The sequence below is a fragment of the Phalangium opilio genome, unplaced genomic scaffold (genome assembly GCF_054372755.1).
Source record: "Phalangium opilio isolate 3A_F unplaced genomic scaffold, DU_Popi_V2 ptg000017l_1, whole genome shotgun sequence".
Taxonomy (NCBI): Eukaryota; Metazoa; Arthropoda; class Arachnida; order Opiliones; family Phalangiidae; genus Phalangium; species Phalangium opilio.
Window position 1 is genome coordinate 9,032,421 of NW_028324151.1, and position 21,746 is coordinate 9,054,166.

The 21,746-nt window shown below is 37.0% G+C and overlaps 3 protein-coding genes across 7 annotated transcripts; 2 read left to right on the top strand and 1 right to left on the bottom strand.

Moving 5' to 3' along the window:
- Window positions 1-477: 477 nt before the first annotated feature.
- Window positions 478-21,574, top strand: LOC149702962 (short-chain dehydrogenase/reductase family 16C member 6-like). 3 transcript variants are annotated; one of them, XM_089866864.1, is made up of 4 exons: window positions 478-1,381; window positions 11,343-11,441; window positions 16,183-16,795; window positions 19,031-21,574. In XM_089866864.1, the coding sequence occupies exons 2-4, from the start codon at window positions 11,358-11,360 to the stop codon at window positions 19,390-19,392; spliced, it is 1,059 nt and encodes a 352-aa protein (XP_089722990.1). In that variant the 5' UTR covers window positions 478-1,381; window positions 11,343-11,357; the 3' UTR covers window positions 19,393-21,574. The 3 variants fall into 3 exon arrangements, with proteins under 3 accessions (XP_089722990.1, XP_089722991.1, XP_089722992.1); XM_089866865.1 differs by lacking the exon at window positions 478-1,381 and having other exon boundaries at window positions 11,054-11,441; XM_089866866.1 differs by lacking the exons at window positions 478-1,381; window positions 11,343-11,441 and adding an exon at window positions 13,513-14,185 and having other exon boundaries at window positions 19,031-21,571.
- LOC149702963 (uncharacterized) lies at window positions 3,742-5,907 on the top strand. 2 transcript variants are annotated; one of them, XM_089866867.1, is made up of 6 exons: window positions 3,742-4,349; window positions 4,549-4,813; window positions 4,904-5,128; window positions 5,186-5,294; window positions 5,367-5,670; window positions 5,733-5,907. In XM_089866867.1, exons 2-6 carry the CDS (start codon window positions 4,598-4,600, stop codon window positions 5,896-5,898), a joined length of 1,020 nt encoding a protein of 339 aa, XP_089722993.1. In that variant the 5' UTR covers window positions 3,742-4,349; window positions 4,549-4,597; the 3' UTR covers window positions 5,899-5,907. The 2 variants fall into 2 exon arrangements, with proteins under 2 accessions (XP_089722993.1, XP_089722994.1); XM_089866868.1 differs by having other exon boundaries at window positions 3,742-4,165.
- LOC149702964 (uncharacterized) lies at window positions 5,977-10,429 on the bottom strand. Of its 2 annotated transcripts, XM_089866862.1 has the most exons (15): window positions 10,068-10,429; window positions 9,843-9,979; window positions 9,710-9,777; window positions 9,104-9,236; window positions 8,963-9,037; window positions 8,859-8,901; window positions 8,510-8,602; window positions 7,970-8,182; window positions 7,751-7,905; window positions 7,338-7,687; window positions 7,178-7,263; window positions 6,747-7,072; window positions 6,615-6,683; window positions 6,324-6,543; window positions 5,977-6,193 (listed from the first exon to the last, which is right to left on the bottom strand). In XM_089866862.1, the coding sequence occupies exons 2-15, from the start codon at window positions 9,971-9,973 to the stop codon at window positions 6,071-6,073; spliced, it is 2,085 nt and encodes a 694-aa protein (XP_089722988.1). In that variant the 5' UTR covers window positions 9,974-9,979; window positions 10,068-10,429; the 3' UTR covers window positions 5,977-6,070. The 2 variants fall into 2 exon arrangements, with proteins under 2 accessions (XP_089722988.1, XP_089722989.1); XM_089866863.1 differs by lacking the exon at window positions 10,068-10,429 and having other exon boundaries at window positions 9,710-9,797; window positions 9,843-9,965.
- Window positions 21,575-21,746: the final 172 nt, after the last annotated feature.

Genomic DNA, 21,746 nt, shown 5'->3' on the forward strand with positions numbered 1-21,746 from the left:
CATTTTTCACGTTGCGGTTTAGGCTTCTCGTTCTTCACTTTCTGGTTATCTATGCGCTTTTGGTGACATCAACGTAGAGATTTGCACCTACAGACGCCGAAGCCAAATATCAACATCAACAGAGTTACGCAAAACATCAAAATCGGATTGCAAAGCCTTAGGGCTGGGAAAAAATGCCTTATTTAATTGAAATTATTAGAACATTTATTTAAAATATTAAAATACGAGATACCTGAACGTCAAAGTCATGACTCATTTCACACTTTCTAAAACGGCGAAAACCTCATAAGTTCTCCTTCCAAACCGATGACGTAGCAAACCGCGACGCTTGTCCTATACATTGGAATAACCAATGAAACTTGAGGAAGTCGGAGCTGGTCGTTTATCAAAGTTTAAAGGCCGACTTCCAGCGAAAAGAGTTCTAGCGAACTGAAAACCGAGCATTGAGACTAACAATGAAGCGACCGCCGTGCCGATTTTCGATTCCCCGCTGGGGTAAAAGATGGAAGGGTTCTAGCTAACTGAAAGCCGTGCAATGTGGTTCTAGCGAACTGAAGATGAACAATAGAAATCCTTTTAAATTTATTTCCTCTCGAATTTTTGCTTTCGCCTGAAGGAAATTCTCTATTGTGTATATCTAGACCCACATTGCACGGCTTTCAGTTAGCTAGAACCCTTCCATCTTTTACCCCAGCGGGGATTCGAAAATCGGCACCGTCGCTCCATTTTTAGTCTCAATGCTCGGTTTTCAGTTCGCTAGAACTCTTTTCGATGGAAGTCGGCCTTTAAAGCCCTTCCCTTTACGTTCAATCAGATTAATATCTGAAGTCTATGACCGTTAAGGATTCCAAGTATCTACGTATTCTCGTGGATAGTGACAATCTTCTCGACTAAGAGAGGTAACATTTTGACTTCCAAACTTGTTAAATAGACCTTTGCCACAAAGCGTATCACCCATAGCGGAAGTCAGTATAAACCACTCTATTAATACACGCTTCCATACTTCCATGTATTTTTACTTCATGGACGGCTACTTTTATAGTTTAATCGTAATGTATTAGGAAAAACAATTAGGTGTAACGTACCAGTGTTGATACTTCAGAAAGGGGAAAAAAATACACTCACTAGACCCTGACCACATCGTTTAGAAATTTTCGTTGGTGTTTATTCTAATTTGAAGATACGCTATTGCGCAAATTATATCAAGTGCCAGAAGGAAACAGTTTCCTTTTCATCGACTGAATTCGTTTAGTACAGATCACTACAAATACAGTGCGCGGTTTCGCTATATCGAAATATATAGAATTTTTCACAAGAAACTGATGTCAAAACTTTAGTTCTAAAATTTAAATTGAATTTTAGAACTATTTACAACTAAAAGGTAAAGTTATTAAAACATTTTATAAGACAAACTTTGTAAAATTATAATTTTAAAGTAAAAGAGAATAGACACTTTTCAAAAGTCGAGGGTTTAATAGAGGCTTGTTTTCATAAGATGTTCCATCCTGTATGTGGGCAACAAAGACGTCAGATATGACATCAACCAATATTACTTTGGTGGACTGGTTACTTTGAAGCCTTAACTAAAGTCTTTGTATTCAGATACCGGATGTTCTCTCTTAACTCTAAAACAAGCAAACGATACTAAAACTAAGGTTCTAAATCGGTAAATTACCATAGTAATTTACCAGGGTAACTGTAATTTACGATTTTCTCGGGTGAATTACGAAAATGGTAATAACCGTGGTAATTAACCACCGAATTTTTATTTCTTTCGCCTGGAAAATGGTATAAAAGCTGCATGTTACACCTATATATTTTGCTCTACCCGCGCATGCGTACTTATTTGAAAAAGGAAATAAAAATGCTATAAAAAGTGATATTTTTTCATTATTTAGCTTAAAACCATGAATATAATTTATTTTTGAATTTGGGTAAATTACCTTGAACCGGTAATTTACGCTGTAAATTACAGCATAATGTATCATTTTCCAAAATTACTGTAATTTACGCAATAAATTACGGCGTAATTTAAAATTTTCCAAAATTACTGTAATTTACGAACCCTAACTAAAACCCAAGAACAACTAAATTCATGAATTATGTCACTCTTTAACTTAAATTGAATAGTTTAGAGAGCCCTGACATGTACAATATAATATTAGAAATTAGATATGAGTGTAAGCATAAGTTTATATGATATTTTCCATAAGTTTGTCACTCTTTACTGAGAGCGTGTCATGAAGTGACGTAGGTGAAACGTCATAGATTCTCGTAAAGTGACGCCTGGTCAAGACTAAATAGGAAGATGGGCTGCAAAACCGAGTGTAGTCCATCTTCCTATTTAGTCTGTATTAAGCCTTTGACAGCGCATCACCAGGCGTCGCTTTACGGGAACCTATGACCTACGTCACTTCATGACAAGCTCTCAGTAACCAGTGACAAACTTACGGATCATATCTTATGAACTAATGATATGGGCTTATAACACCCATGCAGGTTTATCTTAACGCGTCACATTACTTTTAATTGATATTAGCGTGTGTAATTAAGGAAACGTTTCTTAATGAAAATGCATAGATAGAATTACGCGATATTTCGATGGTGCAAGTTTTAATTTGTCGAAGAAATCTTAGATTATTTTGAATTTTTCGAGACTCTTCATTACGCAAATAGTCTCGTAATTATTGAAATAATCATCGACTTGATTATCCCTTCACCCTTCATTTAACCAAAATTAAATTTGAAAATTTGTTCATTAACCATAAATTGATTTAAAATAAATGGTTTCGCTTGATATCAACTTATCTCAACGCTCTCACCAGCCCTTATTCAGAAGGAAAAGACAGGCCTATAAGGACGTTAAAGGCCGACTTCCATCGAAAAGAGTTCTAGCGAAATGAAAACCGAGCATCGAGACTAACAATGGAGCGACAGTGCCGATTTTCGAATCCCCGTGCAATGTGGTTCTAGCGAACTGAAGATACACAATAGAGAATTTCCTTCGGCGGAAAGCAAAAATTCGAGAGGAAATAAATTTAAAAGGAAATTCTCTATTGTTCATCTTCAGTTCGCTAGAACCACATTGCGCGGCTTTCAGTTAGCGAGAACCCTTCCAACTTTTGACCCAGCGGGGTTTTGAAAATCGGCACGGTCGCTTCATTGTTAGTCTCGAACCCTTTTCGCTGGAAGTCGGCCTTTGAAACATTTGCTATTTCAAAATATGGAATACCATTAACCTTCAAAAAAGAAGAAAAAAAGTTATTTCTTTATAAAATATAAATGTGATAAAATACCTTATACGGCAAGAAGTCGAATATTAATAACAATAATTAAATTGCTGTGCTTCTCCCGTCACCGTAGTCCACATTAAAAATAAAATATGCAGGGTGTTTCTGATAAGTTGCTGGGCCTAAATTAAGAGCGATGTTCTTTGGGAAATCGATTTTGAGCTGAAAATGTTCAATGATATTTTGCCGTCCGGGTCACTGTTTTCCAGTTATGATTTGAGTGTTTTAGGGGTCGTCCGTAAAATACTCCAATCTTAACTTAAAAATCCTATAAGATATACGGTTTGTTTCTGAAAGCTCTAAAGTTGGGCCTAAATTAAGAGCGATGTTCTTTGGGAAATCGATTTTGAGTCGAAAATGTTCAATGATATTATGCTGTCCGGGTCACTTTTTGGGAGTTATGATTTGAGTGTTTTAGTGGTCATCCGTAAAATACTCCAATCTTAAAGGATCGTTATCACCCTATTTTGGCTCGGACTTAGCCGACGAAATCCCCAAATTTTACTTTCTGTACTCTGGCGCACTTTCTGAGTAGTGGCAGAATTCAGAAACATTTTCGTTTCCCACACCCGTCTAGAAATTTTTCCCTTCCAAGAAAGAGTTTCGCAGTAGGATTTGGAGTTTTCGGATGGAAGGAATAGAGGTTTTTTTTTGCCCTAAGGTATTTCAGTTTAAGTTGGGATAGCAGTCGCAACAGGGGGCCCACGAGTCTATGGGTAGGTCTATTAATGCTGGTTTGTTATTCTGTCGTTCTTATCTATGGGCAAGGTCTAGTGAAACAAATTTTCTTGAAACTACAGAACCAAAAAAAAAAAACTCTTTGTACTTCGGAAAGGGGTATACCACGCCTTACAGATGTTTATCATTTATTGAAGGTAAATAGGTAATGGGGTGAAAGCATTCGACCCACACTTTCTTCAGAGCACCGGCTTGACAAATTCTAAACACTCGTCCCCTCCCCTGTGATGCTTTGAATTTTCCACGAAGAAGCAATAGAGACGTTAAGCAACCTTGAATAGTTTAACCTCAACAGTGGACATAATTTAGACGTTCACAAAGGTATTTAGGAATGGTTAGAGGTTTGCTTAACCTTTCTATACAATAATTCTTGGGATTTCCCTTCCCATGGATTCCGAGTCTGCAGATCAAACTAGAGCGGTACTCTTTACTAGACCTACGTACCTACCTATTCTGTTATTTGCGACCCATATTTACTTTTGATTATTATCAAGATTTTACGTTTTTTAAAATCTCACAGCGAAGCTTCGAAAATTTGTTGAAGGCCTAGTAGTTCAATATTCTACAAAATGCAAAGCATTACAAATACAGAGCCGTGTAAGTGTCGCAATGCTTGTACCCGACCACTAAATTATGGTAGCGAAAAAATTACGCGAGGAGGATGTTCTTGCCGCGCAAATAACTTGAAATGTACGCGGGAATGCAAATGTGCTCCAGGCAAAATCTCGTGTTCAAATAGGGATAAAAACAAAGAAGAATTTGAAAAGGACGAAGAAAGGGGAAATGTAAGTTAAAATCTTGGCTGTTAATTGCCCACGTTAGAGCAAAATAGGGGTAAAAACTAAGGAAAATATTTATTTGCAAATGTTTTGTAGGTAATATCCAGCGATGAAAGTTCTGAAGAGGATTTATTTGCAAATAAGGCTAAATCAACGCGAAAAAAAATTAATTTGGTGGAAAAAAAGAGAACCAATAACAAAACGCCCCCTTCTTGCAACATTCCTGGTAAAAGTTCCTTTACAGATAGGTTGAACGCGGATGAAATAAATACTAACAACGAAGTTTGCGATGCTTTACAGCAACACAATGATGAAATAAATGTAAGTCTAATCGCTTTCATTTTCCCTATTACATTTAACATTTCTTCTAAAATATAGAAAGCCGCTTCAGAGGCAACCCGTGAACAGTTGGAAGAGTATTTTCGGGTCACAGCGAGACAAATACCAGAGGCTCTGTCAATTTTACATTTTGTGCCAATGTCGAATGGTAATCACGATTGTCGGCGAAGTTGATTACTAACCAATCAAAAGTTCTTATAAAAATCATATTACTAAATAGATGTGCAACAATCGAATGGTGAAAGAAGCCTGATCGTTCTAGCAGCGGGAGGCGATCCACCAGAACCTTTGTTTTATGCGCCAGGATCTCTCAAAGGAGACAAAAAAGATAAATGTATCTGTGGAAATTGTCGGCCTATGCCAACAGAAGACGAAAATGTCTGTTGCAGACAACGTGTTTGTAATTCTGAAAGAGCTATGTTCTTTTTAATGTGTTTATACCGTCCACTTTTATACGTGAGCATGCGATTTCGAAATGAAGCGGCCATTCGACGAGGTCTAGGCCCAGAAAATAATAATTTCAGGTAGGTTATATACTTTACAATTGAACATAAAGATAAGTTCAAAAGACATATTGATTGTTTAGGTATCAGGCATATCGAAATTACACGCTAATGGAATTTGGACGATTAGGCGCCGGAAATCGCATTGTGATCCCAGCTTGCTGCGTGCTACGAATTCGGGCAGCATATCCATCTCCAGATGGTCAATATGTGCCATTTAGAAGGGGGGTAGTTCCGATGAACTATTGAACTTTTCTGTTTGTAATATCAAATGAGTGTTTTATTTGTAAAATCAAATGAGTGCTTTCGTTAGTTAAATAAAATAAGTTTTTCTGGTTTGAATATCAAATGAGTATTTTTATTAAAACAATTTAGTGTGCAACGACCTCAGTTCCACATAAACCTGGCTAGGTATATGAAATTAAAATCTTGACATGTGCTTAGCTAGTAACTCCTCGTTAGGTGGCTTCTCCATCATACTTATATTGCTAGAAATGTGACGGGGATCATTTTCTCCCATGAAAGAAGGGTCTGATACATTTCCCTTTAATAATAGAAAATGTTCAAGAATGAGCTCCTGAAGGAATTGCAACGACCAGGGTGAAAGGTTTATAAAAATAAAACCTTTCCACCTAAGACATTTGCGAACTGTTACCGGTTTTAAACTATCTTACCACGTAATTTTCCTTTTCTACAAAGATGCTTTCAATCAAAGAGTCTATGTAATTGTATTGTTTAGGCTCAAAAACCTTCCCAACGTTATAGCTTTTTGATTTCTTGCTATAGAAGTACCTATACCTAAGCTGTCCATCTTTCGTACGGGCCTGTTTTCGATCGGCGTGTTGGTTGTGGTCTATAGCGGCTAACGTTACTCTAGCTTTATAGCTGTCCCAACTAAATTAAAATATCAAAACCTTAGTACAAAAAATCCGTTTTCTGAATGAAATTTGAAGGTTCTTTTTCACCTATAAAAATTCCGTTTAGAGACATACGCAAGCATAAGATTGTGAAAAACTTCAACGAATCCCGTGTGTCTGTTACAAACGAATTTAAAATTAACCGAGTCACTCAAATACTATCACCACTAACGATAATACCTGAAATTTACGTAGTATTCTAAATTTTTTTGGAAATTTTTGTTCAGCACAATGTCTTCTAGAGCTTTATACGCCTTCGAATTAACTTCTAGCCATTTTTTATCTCGCTCTTCTGCATTTGGTAACGGTATTTCATGTGCGCATGAGTACCCGGCGCCAAAGTCCGTAAGCCATTCATGATAATCAGTGACGTGGTTTAATACACTTTGAAATGAAGCCTGCAATTTATCCACGTCACCTTCGCAATTTCTAGCACAGAACCAAAAATGGTTTCTAATATCAGGCGCCCACTTCACTAGTTCCTCAGTGGCCTTCAACTTTCCAGCCTTTAAAACATAAAAAACGCATTCACTTATCATCATAAGTTACAATAAAGCAATTCTTATTGGTTCAATTTCTCAAAATTTTTAATAAATAGGGGTGACACATACATCGGCAATTTTGGCTCTAATATTCTTTCCAGCATGCCATGTATCTAAGGAATGCGTGGCATTTTTGAATATCCTATCTGGCTTTTCTAAAACACCGCATGATCAAATGGAATTATTCTTTAGTTATTCTCCTCTTGGCGTTTGTGATTTCTTTACTTACTCATTTCAACCTTAATTTTACAATGGGCGTCCGTGACAACTTCAGAAATAACAATACTGTTATCTTTGGCTAATTCCATTATTTCTTTGGCAGCCCTTTGAAAACCTATGAACTCCATATTTGGACTTTTCCCATCGGCTTCTCTTACGTCTACTGTAGATATTGCTAAAATTTTGTTTGTTTCACAATCAGCGAACGTGTAAGTGCAATATGTTGCAGAAAATCCGGGAGAATCATTCCTTCCGTCCCCAGCAATTAACAATTCTTTCCCAGCTAACTTTATAAAAAGCTCGTTTTGCATATTTTGCCAATATTGTAGTATCGCTGGTTGAATGAAGTGCCTCTGATACCTATCCGATTTAAAGGTTAATTATTGTACTTATATTATAAATGCGTTCTCAATTGATTAATACCGATAAAATGTGTCATCAGATATAAGATGAATTTTGGCAAATCGCGCCCATTTCTCAATTTTTGCAAACTCGTTGCCTGCTAATAAAACAGCACTCGCTAGTTTGATATTTCCAGAATAAATGCCTCGAAAGTTATCCTGACTTTCCCAAACTCCCTATTATAATTTAAGTCTTTCATTATCATCTAATACCGATAAAAATTGTCAAATTCAATCGTACATTTTTGTGATTCGGTCCTGATGCTACAGCAGGACAATTATAATAAAATATTAGCGCAGATCCTCGGAAAACAGAAGTGTATCGCAATGGCAAACCGCAATAGCATTTCAATCCGAAAGCCTGTTTTACCAATTGCTCAATCTTATCCAAAAAAACCAAAACCATTTCGGCATTTACAGCATCTTTTGGACAAATATTGGGGTTTCTAGGAAACTGAAATGAATAGGTATAGATATTGTGCGAACAAGCGTTGCCAGTCATTCGTGAGTGCAATTTAACCGCTTTCTACAACAGACTGAAAAACTTGTTCGATTCAGTGATCATTCAGTTCCGATTCGGAACTGAATGATCACTGAATTGAACTTCCGAACTCGACATGCTCTAACAAAATCCTGGCAACCCTGAAGCGCGGTTAATGGTAAGAAACGAGGCGGAAATTTCTCTTGCCTCTTTAGCGCGCACTATATATATCGACCATTTTAAAAATAGTTTCAATTCACTCAAACGTAAATTTTGTCTAATCGAAAACCGTTTTAATACCTGATCAGTTAGATGCGCGCAATCATCAGTTAACAATGGTGATCCAAAATTGGAGGTTACTCCACCAGTAGGACTAATGAACGAGTTATTACTCTAGATAATTATTCAGGTTAATTTTATTCCGTGTAATTATATCGTATTCCATCTTTTGTAATGGGTGTCCAATCCGGAGTGAGCTGTACCATGGTCGACAGTGAAAACGTTATCCGAGGGTAAAGGTGTGCCAGTTTCACTCGCTTTCAATGTAAAAATATATGGAGCGCGCTCTAGGGTTGGATACCCATTACAAAAGACACTTTGGGCTACGACTACTCATACGGTGAAATAGTATATATACATGATAATTTACCATTGTACTTTCATTCCTCTCAGGTGTATTTTTTCGAATTTCGCTAAATTTTTGAAAATGATTACCTTTTTATGCAGATAGTGTTATTAATTAATGGACCCTACCTAATAGGTGAAGTTTCACTATCGCTCTCAAAAAATAAACAAGAAACACGATTTTGATTTGCATCATTTCTCCGCCTACATTAATTGGCATATATATTTTTGAATTTGGAGTGAGGTGATAAATAATGTTTATAAACTCACAAGTTCGTAGATGATTTCAATCGTTTATTAAATCTGGAGGTTGGCGTTTCAAAATTAAAAGTGGAATTTTTCACACATTTAGTAGGTGTGGTAATTTGGAATTCGGGAATAACTTCGTATTGTGTTTCAACATCTGCAGTGCAAGTGAAAAAATTCTAGCTTGATATGATAATAGTCACGGTATTATAAATAAAAACACCTCATTTAAAAACAATGTAGGGAGAAAGATTTCTATTTTGGAAATATACCCCTCCCCCAAAGTTAGGGAGAAAGGGAGCTCTCTAGCAAAGACGTTATTGAACATTCCAAGAAGATAAACCCATTGGTATATATTAGTGATCCCTGGGGACACGCTATCAAAAACTTAGTACCGACTAAATAGGAAGCTGAACTGCAATAACTGAGCATATATATCCGGTCTGTCCCAACCTACCACTAGGTAGGGATGTAACATTACAAAGGCAGTGCCATACTTATGGAGCATTTAGGGTAAACTTATAATAATATGACTACGTACTAGTGAATACTAAATAATAACTGAAGTAAAATAATATAAGAAACCTATTACTTCTAATAATACAACATTTTGATGAATATTTTTAATACCTTTGGTAACAGAATATGTTTTAGAACCCTTTTTCTTTATTTCCATCTTCAAATATTCTAGTTCTTCCCTGAACCGAAAGATTATTTACTAAATTTAAGTGACTTGTAAATCAAAATTTTCTTTCGCGCTTACCATTTGCTGAACAAAAAAGATCCAAATTTTTCATTTGTATATCCTAACTTTTTCCTTTCCATAGACCAACGTTCAAATGTTTCTACGCCCAGATTCACTTTGTATACTTTTGATCTATTTTTTGTTTCCATATTATCCTAATTAATTAGCATAATTCGAATACAATACTGCTAGAACGTCAAATTGTCTTCTACACATAAAACTAAGAAAAAAACCCGAACTTACAACGCAAACATTCAATCAATGAACCGCAATAATATTCCGTGAACCGCGTGAAGTTATAAACTTTGGTCCCCGCGGGAAGGTAGGAGGAAGTACCAGACTTAGTAGGAATGGTAGAAATTATGGTTAGAATCCCCCCAGACGAGTCCATTCTCAATTCTCTAGAAAAGCGGCCGTTAATATCAATGCGGGTGCACACTGAAGATTTTTGTCTCTTTCGAGAAAAAAACGCTCTTAAAACACGAAAATATTTGTCTGTGTACACCCGGCTTCAGAGTGGGCCACATAGATGCAACCGCCATCTATTTCAGAAAAGTGAACTACGAAACGGAATTTTAAAAGTAGGGGGTGTGATAATGTTCCTTTAACTTAAAAATCCTATATACGGTTTGTTTCTGAAAGGTCTAAAGTTGGGCCTAAATTAAGAGCGATGTTCTTTGGGAAATCGATTTTGAGTCGAAAATGTTCAATCATTTCATCCATAAACCACTTCAAATCTAACTCGAAAGCGGTGACCCGGACGGCAAAATGTCATAGAACAAATTCAACTCGAAACTGCCCAAAGAACATCCCCTTTTATTTCTGGCAGATCTTTCCAAAACACCCTGTATACTGTATAATATCAGTTATTTTGTTTTGAGCTTCAGACTACGACTAATGAGCACCAATTCACGTGCCTTAAAGGGAGGGTGAAGTGGAAAATAAATAGATTTTTTATCGAATCTTCTACTAATTATAAGGCCAATCTGCATAGTGAAACATAAAAGAAATAGCACCGAGTGATTTTAAAATTACAATTAGTTTGAAATTTCATGGATAATTTTAAATAAGAACCTCCGACCAATCGCGCAACGCCCTGCCTTTTTATTAACAAAATTCTCGCGGCACGCTCCTTGCTGTCGAATGAAATTCATCGCGAGATTTGATAAAATTTGCTCGCGATGTGACAATAATAAATATTGTTAATAAAAAGGTAGGAGGGGCTTATTTCAAATTTATCCTTAAAATATGATTCTAATTTGAATTTTAAAATCATTCGGAGGTATTTCCTGAATGTTTCACTCGCAGACTGGTCTTATAATTAGAAGAATCGATAAATAATCGCTTGATTTTCCTTTTCACCCTCCATTTAACCCTTTTATTAATATAATTTTCCTTGCTACAATATTACGACAAATTTAACTAGTTTAAATTTTGAGTTACTAAAGTTTTCAGATTCTGACAGTAATTTATTGAAGCATTAATGGCATTAATTTTCCGACCTTCAAATTTCTCTAGGTTATTACCATTAAGATGGGAGAAATACCTGTCCTGAAGCATAATGGAATTATACTGGACGGTAATTCTAGAGTAAATCATCGTTTTCTCAGGAAAAAGGTAAGATATTCACAAAAACAATGTAATTTTCTTAATTAAACCCAATTATTACTTTATTTTTGTGGTTTTTTTCTTCTGTTTTCAAATGTAATTAAGATTGCTTGTCGATGTCGACACTGAAAGCTTATATATATTTTTTCCTGTACTAGTAATCGTGAATAGACAATTTCGATGAAGTTAAAGGAAAGACAGCGATGTAAAACGTTGACTTTCATTTCGTTTTTTGGCGCCCGCGCTGTAGTCTTTATGTATCATGATAGTGCGCAAAGACGGCAATGTATCAACCCCCCTTGCACGTCCCGATACTGAGGGCTGTCTACCTCCCCCTTTTTTAACTCGAAAAGGTCTATTGTTACATTTGTATGACAGTGATTAGCCCCTCGTTTCCCAACAAGACCATTTTGGTGTGATAGTAGTATCTAAAAGATAAGAGAATATTTAAAAGTATGTAGGCCTAGTGTTCGGAATTTTCAAACTTTTCACAATGAAACTAGCGACGTCGGTCTCCGAATTTGATAGACCTCAATGGTGCTTTTATGGCATCCTGATAGACGGATAATTTTATAAAAACCACCATCTAAAGAAAAAGAAATAAGCTTGGAAATCAGTCATTTGGAATTCATTTAAAGCGTCCATAAAATAAATGTACAATCTATCTTTATCTACATAAGTCAAAGTTCTGACTGTCTGACTGATAACCAACACCCAGACAAAGAAGTGATATCTAGTTAATTAGGGAGAAGGTATATGATGCCTAAGTATTCGCGCGCCATAGTCCCAGTCCCCCTTTCAAAATAGAAGGGAGGACGTAAAAGGAGGCCGGGTTATTTCGTCTCTCCTCAGTCGGAAACTACGTAATTTTCGTCATTCGCGTCGCACTGACGTGAGTTTTGAAGAACCAATGAGATTCTGATTGTAGTTTAAGGGCGGGGATAACTCCGGACCTACGTTTTCTCCCTAATAAACTAGATATCACTTCTTGCCCAGACCAAACCACTTCACCTAGAAATCTGAAATCTTGTAGCTCACAGTCATCCCCCTACCGAGCACGTACAGTATCCCCTTTTTCAAAAGTGCGCCCTGAGGGAGGGATACACACTTTACTCCTACTTTTTACCGCCACTAGTCTATGCCATAAGTTTATAAGATATGTTCCGTAAGTATGACACTACCTATACTTTGGAACGCTAGAGACTAACTGAGAGCTAGTTCGAGAACGACAAGCGAGAATTAATTTAATTTTGCAGTTCATCAATTTAGCCTGTACCATAAGCATATCATAATTTGATAACGATGTCTTATAGACGGGCTTTACGGCTTTCAGTGTTTAACATGCAGTCATCTTTCAATATGGCGCCCTGAAAAGGAACAAAAATGCCCTAACTGTTTCACCTAAAATTAATGACTGGCTTTTATACATCCCCTTTAAAATAGTCTATAAAAATAAATTTACGTGAATATAATTTAGGTATTTTCGGAGTCCTTGTAAAAAATAATCCATATCGTATAAGACTGCAAAAACCTTTAAATTCCGACAATTTAAAAACAAAATAGTCCTTCTCCTAATGCTTTGATAAATTATCTAAAATCGGTAAAATTATAAAAAGATGTGTACTTCATTGCTATTTCTAAAATACCCTTCACTTAATCATCTCCGTAAAAAAAGCATCGATACATAAGTTTATAAGATATGTTCCATAAGTATGACTCTTCCTATCGAGAACGACAAGCGAGAATCGACTACACGCGGTTTAGTTAGTCTGTGCCAGTGACAGCGCCTCACGTACAGGCGTCACTTTACTAGAATCAGGGATAGATTTAATTTGAGAAGTAGGAATGGAGAACAGAGTAATGTGGGCGCGCGTCAGAGTCCCGGACTCCCACCCCCTTCTCCAGGACGCTGGGGGGGGGGTATGAAAGAAGAGGCGGGTCAAAGCGACAGAGGTAAAAAGGAATTACGTATTTCTCGCCGTCCCCGTCAGAAACGTCACCAAAACGTACTTTAAGTGAGCCAAGAAGATAATTTAAACTTTTCGTTACGTGTTGGAGGGAGGGACTCCATACTGGGCTATGAGTCGGACTGAAGTAAATACTAACCGTTCTCCATTCCTACTTCTAAAATTAAATCTATCCCTGCTAGAATCTAAGTCGTTTCCCCTAAGTCACTTCATGACAAGTCAGACAAGCTCACAGAAACCAGTGAAAACCTTACGGAACATATCTTATGAACTAACTTACGACGACATTAATATTCTAGAACAGCAGTCGCGAAACAAGTTTACTACTTCTGTAAACTTGAGATTAACCTTAAACTTCAAGAACAAGCGCTTAAGCGATTTAGATCAAGTAATAATAAAATCGCACTATCCACGAATTAATAAAGTTAACAAGTAGTGAAAAACACGGTTATCTCTTTAAATACTGTTCCAATCAATGGTTTTTTTTTAATCAAAGAAAGCGACCTTGACAAAACGAAGGCATTATCGTTTCTGTTTTGACAATATTGAGCTTGCAGGCTCGAGGCAGGGAGATGAAAGATTACGTTTGACCTTGAGTCTCAAATCTCGTAAATATTCACCCTGAAATAGAAATTAAGAGAATCGAACTTAAATCAGAAAGCGTCGGAAGTCGAAGCAGCCAGTACGTGCTCTTCTAGAGTGGTGTTAAACAGGATTAAATTAAACCTTTTTAAAATTGGTTGTAGTTATCCTAGCGCGATTAATTTCAACTAGCTCATTTTAAAGGTAAAAATGAACCCATATTTTTATTAAAATTATAAAATTAGTAAAATAAATTAAAATTAAAACCGTATCGCAATTTTAAAAATTCACATCAAATTATATTAGAATATTTATTTTAATTGAAATACTGGCATAATCAAACCCTTTCAAAAATGTCTCATTATGTTTCTTAAAATGATATCAAATTCATATTTGGACCAATAAATAATTTGATCATTTCTTGACCTGATCTGGATAAAATTTATATTTGAACCAATAAATAATTTGATAATTTCTTGACCTAATCTCGAGAAAATTTATATTTGAACCAATAAATAATTTGATTATTTCGTGACCGATGCCGATATCAATAAAAATGTATCTGAATCAATAATCAATTTGACCATTTCGTGACTGGTCAACTATTCATCGAGTCAGAAGTGAGATGAGACCAGAAGTACTGAGCTAACCAAATTCTTCACTTGGCGAAAGTGAATATTCTTGATAACACACCAACGGTTGGCCCCCTGGTGGCGGTTTCAGAATTTCCCCTCCAAAACGTAAGACGCTCGCGGTGGTAGACGACCGAACTAGAATCAAGGAGCCGCGTCCGTGTTCCGCGGCTTTAGGTTGAGGGGAAGGGGGTAGAAAATGTTTTTGGAACTCGACCAATTTTTTTCTCTCTAGTTTTAGCGCGTGGGAAGCGGGATAAAATCCTCAAATTTGTTCACTAGTGCCAGGGTCTACTATCAATGCTAGAGCCCTTCACTTCTAGTCTCATCTCACTTCTGATCGAGTTATATGATTCAAACACCTGATAATTTGATAAAAATTTGTTTCAAATCTTTATGATTTATTTTTATACGAGTAGATTTCTTGTCCAGCATTGTTCTACTTTTTTTTGTAATTGAATTATACTTTCTTAAGATTTAAATAGGCAGAATTAGCTAGAAAGAAACCACTATGCCTAATATAAGTTTCATTAAAATACCCTTCAACTGTACAATTACAATTGTTGCTTATTTTATCTTGCTGGAGAAAGTTTAAAATTTTCAAACCCAAATTATACTGATTTTAAATTTCTAATTAACATAAAGAGTGAGATTATTCTCTAATACACCTACGGCATGAAGTTGAAATAACCAATTTTTTAATTTAAAGGCCGACTTCCAGCGAAAAGGGTTCTAGCGAACTGAAAACCGAGCATCGAGACTAACAATGAAGCGACCGTGCTGATTTTCGAAGCCCCGCTGGGTCAAAAGTTGAAAGGGTTCTCGCTAACTGAAAGCCGTGCAATGTGGTTCTAGCGAACTGAAGATGAATAATAGAAATCCTTTTAAATTTATTTCCTCTCGAATTTTTGCTTTCCCCTGAAGGAAATTCTCTATTGTGTATCTTCAGTTCGCTAGAACAACATTGCACGGCTTTCGGTTTGCTAGAACCCCTTCCATCTTTTAACCCAGCGGGGATTTGAAAATCGGCACGGTCGCTCCATTGTTAGACTCGATGCTCGGTTTTCAGTTCGCTAGAACTCTTTTCGATGGAAGTCGGCCTTTAACCTTAATTTCCAAAGAAGGATCATATAATATTTTATATGATTGCTTCTAGAAAAGTATTTCAACGACACTTAACAAATTAGCGAGGGGTGGCTCATTTTCGTGATTAAATGGAACTAATAACCATTTTCGTAACTTAGGGATATTTTACGGTACATTATTATTATTATCAATTTTATTATATTTAATTAATCAGATTAAACTCAAGAGTAACAAACTTCCCTTTAAATTTTAGACCCAAAATACTATTTAAATCGTTGAATATATTTTCGATATCAACAAGAACCCATGTAAGGCCTGAGAACGTTCAAAGATAGAATTGAGCTGTCGCTACGTGTTCTTGGGTTTTCTTCCCCCAAAGGTTATGAACTCATACGTTTTTAAACCTATAATGGGTTCTTGGTGTAAACGAAAACATTTGCATTTTAATTTTAAGCTTAATTTTATCATAAATCTATTTTACAGAGAAGAATGCAGAAACAATTAAGAATTCTAGCGAAATTCGTCGAGTTACTAATTGGTCTCATTCTGGAATTATCGCGCCAATTGATCCTGGCTTTGACACCATCGTTCCTTCGCGCCAAAAAGAATGTCCGAAACAAAGTGGTTCTAATTACGGGAGGCGGAAGCGGTTTCGGTCGTCTATTAGCGCTCCGATTCGCCGATCTCGGTTGTAACATTGTCGTTTGGGATATTAACGAAAAAAACGCCTTAGAAACGTGTCAATTAGTCAAGCGTAAAAACATTAGAAGTTTATGCGTCTGCTACGAGGTCGACGTTTCGGACAGGAATCGCGTCTATGAAGCGGCAAAATTGGTTAAAACGGAAGTAGGAAGAGTGGATATACTTATAAACAACGCCGGTGTAGCCACTTCCGACTGGTTTATCGATACCCATGACGAAAAATTACAAAAATTGATCGAAATCAACGCTATCTCGCATTTTTGGACTTTAAAGGCTTTTTTGCCTGACATGATGGAAGCTAACGAGGGACATATCGTATGCACCGCCAGTATCGCGGGATTTTCTGGTATACCAAAAGCGACATCCTACACGGCCAGCAAGCACGCACTATTAGGTATGAAAATTATAGTTTAAAAGGTATTTTTCAATTATACGGTGAATTCTTTTTCTCGGTGCGAAGCATTAAGGAAAGTTCAGGTAACATAAAATTATACCTTAAAAAGAACGGCTTTTTTTCCAAATATAAAAGTAAAAATATTAAATAAAATAAAACAATGATCTCTTATTATAAAACAGTTAACATGTAATTAGTCTTAGAAACTACGACTATTGCGCCATCCGTCATTGGTTTAGTGACGTCTGCTAAATCGAACCTCTTAGCACTACAGACAGGCTGAAAGAGTGGTAAGGGCAGAAGTAAGATGAGACTAGAAGAGTAGAAGTACTGAGCTAACCAAATTCTTCACTTGGCGAAAGTGAATATTCTTAGCCCTCTGGTAGCGGTTTCTGAATTTTCCCTCCAAAACGTGAGGCGCTCGCGGTGGTAGACGGCCGAACTAGATTCAAGCACCCGCGTCCGTGTTCCGCGGCTTTAGGTTGAGGGGAAGGGGGGTAGGAATTTTTTTGGAATTCGACCAATTTTTTTTCTCTCTATTGTAGGCGCGAAGGAAGCGGCATAAAATCTTCAAATTTGTTCACTAGTGCCAGGATCTACTACCAATGCTAGAGCTCTTTACTTCTAGTCTCATCTTACTTCTGGTAAGGGTAAGATGTTCTGGCTAGCAGACTCCACTAAAGCAATGGCGGGTGGCGCAGTAGTCTTCGTTTTTAAGACTAATTAAATACTAATTATTATGTAATAAGAGAACTTTTTTTACCTCTCCAAATGACGATGTTGTCACGGAGAGGTATTGCACTGGACGTGTCCACGTGTCTGTCACCGTGTTCACGGTTGGCAAATTGAATCAAACGTGTTCGTAGAAAGCAATTTTTGGCTTCTACTCCCATCGATAGGATTAAGAAGTACTCCGCGATCGGTTAGGGTTACTGCATGGTTGATAACGGTAGGCTATACAATAGGGGAATATTTCTAGAATTCTTTTCAAGGTTGGGAGTTGGGACGGAGGCGAACCCTAGCCCTTAAGCCTAGACCCGTAACATTTTAGTTTTAAAAATAACCATTAATTAAGCGTAGTTTTATTGAAAGGTCGTAATTGTTATGACCTCTAGATGAAGGACCATTATTTTTTCATAAGCCAATATGGTGCATATGCGAAGGATTCGGGAATAGTTTGGGAAATTAACTTAAAAACCCCGGCACTACGACCTGTATTCATCTTTGAACGTTCTTAGGTCTTTATATGGGTTCTTGTAATACATAAGTGGATTTGCATTTAGACATTGATCAGCATTTTGTGGCCGTTTATCAGTTTAACCAGAAGTTTATGACTTCTTATCCTGGGAAGTATTGGACTCTAACCATATCCGGAACCATCTCTGTTACGCAACTTCTTATTAGGCCCGATCACCGCGCCACCTACGGCGCTTCTCTCATTTTGAGCTGGCAGGCTGATTTGCGCGCCAGCAGCGGGAAAGTAACGAAACTTTAAGGTGTGACCTGTGGTTTGAGGTAACGAATCAGAAACGGTGACAAGAACAGCTGTTTTAAGAGAGTTTGCTAGAAATTCCGGTCAAACTAGTGTGGGGTCCTAGGCCCACGGATTGTAATGGATTTTCATAGAGTTCTAGACAGACGGCTTTTCAACGATTGGCGCTGAAGAAGTTTTAAACACGCCCCACAGTTTGAGTGCCACAGCCTCTCGGCATGGGATTTTTTTCAGTAGATTAGATCGTTTTCCTAGTGGGGAGGAAACTTCGACCCTCTTTTACGATTGCCATAGGCAATTTTGACTAGCAGGGATGGATACTATATAAAACCTTAGTGTCCAATACTTCCCAGGATAAGAAGTCATTAACTTCTGGTTTAACCCCAACGCGAGTCTGTAAGCGCAATAGACAATTTCGACGTAACTAAGAGGGAAAGACACAGGGGGTAAAACTTTGCCTTCCATCTAGCTTTTTGGCGCCTGCGCTGTAATCTTTTTGTATCTTACGAGTGCGCAGAGACGGCAATGTATCAACCCCCTTGTATGTTCCGATACTAAGGGTTGCCTACCCTTTTTTTACGTTGAAAAGGTCTATTGAGGGGGCGGTAACCTCGTAAGTCCCGTGTACATAACTGAACTTATTTACAAATGAAAGAAATCAGAAATTACGAATTAATAACTAAGCGTAACCCTAACTATTTTGCGAAATAATTAACTGACTTAAATTTTTCTTTTTAAAACAGGTATGATGGAAGCTTTAACGATGGAATTGACACACAGTGGAAAAACTGGCGTCAAAACAACAGTTGTGTGCCCTTACTTTAGCAACACTGGATTCTGCGACGTAACGTTGGGAGAAGCGATGTCAATGGTACCACCTGAAAAAGTGGCGGATGATATCGTGGAAGGCGTTCTACTCGAAAAAGACTTCGTTTATAGTCCTCGTTCAGTTTATTTCTTAAGAATAATTAATCCATTTATCAGTAATACTTTCAAGTGCTGGATGCAAATACTTATGGGTGGGGCCGAAGCTCTTAACACGGGTAAAGCTTTAACTCGACCAATGTATGATCAAGGAGTTTGCAAAGAAAAGCTTATGGATTAGGATATCATATAAGTACACTAAATAAACACAAGTATGCCATTACTCCCAGCATTCCCGATTGTGCAATGTATGTGTAGTACTGTTCATTTCCATCATAATACGTGTAGTTCCCGCAAGGAGTCGCAGTGCTGAATAATATGAGCAGGCATTATCACATACTTATGTTTAATTATTGTACTTGTTTACTTTGTTGTAAATAAAAACTAGTCCAGAGTGTAATTTTACGAATCAGAGCTATCTGCCAGGGCTACGTTCAGTAACTGCTATCGCACGCAGCGATACGCGCATCGGAGAGAGTATACTGTATGGTTTTTTGAACTTCCGGTTTTACATCACTCTACACATCGATAAGACACCTGGAAGTGCAGGTTTTTCGACGCGCATCAGCTTCGTGACGTCATTTTTAATGTAGAATGATAAATATTATGCGAACTATAAAAAATGTCAGGAAATATTTTTTAAATTTTCCGAATTATGAGAGAATTATTGTCAATAAGAATCATCTAATTTCATTTCAAAATAGTTTTAGCCCAGAATTTCTGGAAATTAATTAAAATTATAAATAAATTGGTTAAGCCTCGGTACTTCGCGAGGTGTTTGATATGCTGAATCAGACGCCATTTTGATCGAATAAGTTGAACAACGAACCAAAAATGCGTTCAGCAATTTATGACGTAGCGTTGCCAAAATAAACGCAACGGAGAAAAAACCGGGGGTTTTTTTTAGGTTGTGAATTACTGAACATAGCCCTGATATTTCACGCTTAAAATTATTTCGTTACGCGTTACCAATGACGTAGGAATAGACCCTTTTCAAAAGTCTGGGTAAAACAGTTTGTGGCTTGACTACCTTGTTTTCTTAAAACGTTAAATCCGGTATTTGAACAAAAAAAAAACAAAGACGTTAGGTATGACTTCAAAGAAAAGGACTTTATTGGACTGGTAACTTTGAAACCCAATCTATCGTCTTTGTATCCATCTACTGGATGATCCGTCTCAAGTTCTCTTCTCAACCCAAAATCAAGCAGACGACACTGGTCCTCTAGATTTGTTAATTGTAAATAGTAAAATACCTCTGGTGTCTTGAATAGTTAAACTAGTCCCAAGGACCAGTTCCTTAAAAGAGGTTTTTTTGTTCTACGCTCACGCTAAAATAACAGATTTGTTAGAATCCATTTTTAGGTTTTTGGGAAACGAAACGTTCCGTAATTATCACAAAACTAATATTATCATCAACCACAATTAAACCTCATTTCTATTTGACTGGTTTATTCCATCAGAAGTAGGATAAGGGACTAGAAGTAAAGAGCTCTAGCATTGGTAGTAGATCCTGGCACTAGTGAACAAATTTGAAGATTTTATGCCGCTTCCATCGCGCCTACACTAGAGAGAAAAAAATTGGTCGAGTTCCAAAACAATTCCTACCCCCTTCCCCTCAACCTAAAGCCGCGGAACACGGACGCGGGTCCTTGAATCTAGTTCGGCCGTCTACCACCGCGAGCGTCTCACGTTTTGGAGGGAAAACTCAGAAACCACTACCAGAGGGCCAACCGTTGGTGTGTTATCGAGAATATTCACTTTCGCCAAGTGAAGAATTTGGTTAGCTCGGTACTTCTAGTCTCATCTTACTTCTGATTCTATTTATATTTTTGAGTTAAGCTGCGGTTCCGAAAATATATTTATTGTCGCAGTCATAGAATACGGTTCCGTTTAATGTATTTAATCTTTGAAATTAAAGTCGGTTTGTAACAGAGTGACGGAATTTTAACTTTCGTTTTCTGTCAAACTGCCAAAACTACGATTTGAAAGAATATTTAAATTAATTGAATTATTAGCATGTGAGGTATCTTAAATTGGTCTTTAAAGAATTATTATGATTTTTATTTTTTTTATAAATCCCGAAAACAGGCTATACCAGTTTCCTCATTATAACCCCAGTGATTAAATTGAATTTATTAAGTTTGTAATAATATTTGTTAAATTGTATTTCAAATAATAATAATAAAAAAAATGTTATTTATATAATAAGTAACGAAGTCGTCGATTAATAAATGTTTTATACAGGGTGTTCCTGGGAAATATGCGAGGGGCTAATCAGTGCCAGATTCCCTGTACACTGATTACGGATTACGTATAATCATTTTAGCACTGTCAAGCAGGGCCGGAAATAAGCACAGGACACTGGACATATAACATTATGAAATGTCCCATAATATTTTTAAAAATTAAGGGGGTCACTGCCACTCACTGGACAGTTTGACCCATAGAGATACAAGAGGAACAGTTGAGAGTCAGTTTTGTGACGGTTTTAAGGCATTCGCCCCTTCGCATGTGTGATGGGGTGAAAGACTGGTG

Coding starts and splice junctions, on each gene's coding strand:
- LOC149702964 (XM_089866862.1), bottom strand. CDS start 9,973: ATGGAAACAAAAAATAGATCAAAAGTATACAAAGTGAATCTGGGCGTA. Junction 8,603..8,858: donor AGAGGAATGAAAGTACAATG/GTAAATTATCAT, acceptor ATAATTATCTAG/AGTAATAACTCGTTCATTAG. Junction 6,194..6,323: donor TAGAAAAGGAAAATTACGTG/GTAAGATAGTTT, acceptor CTATTATTAAAG/GGAAATGTATCAGACCCTTC.
- LOC149702963 (XM_089866867.1), top strand. CDS start 4,598: ATGCAAAGCATTACAAATACAGAGCCGTGTAAGTGTCGCAATGCTTGT. Junction 5,129..5,185: donor AACACAATGATGAAATAAAT/GTAAGTCTAATC, acceptor TCTAAAATATAG/AAAGCCGCTTCAGAGGCAAC. Junction 5,671..5,732: donor CCAGAAAATAATAATTTCAG/GTAGGTTATATA, acceptor TTGATTGTTTAG/GTATCAGGCATATCGAAATT.
- LOC149702962 (XM_089866864.1), top strand. CDS start 11,358: ATGGGAGAAATACCTGTCCTGAAGCATAATGGAATTATACTGGACGGT. Junction 11,442..16,182: donor ATCGTTTTCTCAGGAAAAAG/GTAAGATATTCA, acceptor TCTATTTTACAG/AGAAGAATGCAGAAACAATT. Junction 16,796..19,030: donor CAGCAAGCACGCACTATTAG/GTATGAAAATTA, acceptor TTTTTAAAACAG/GTATGATGGAAGCTTTAACG.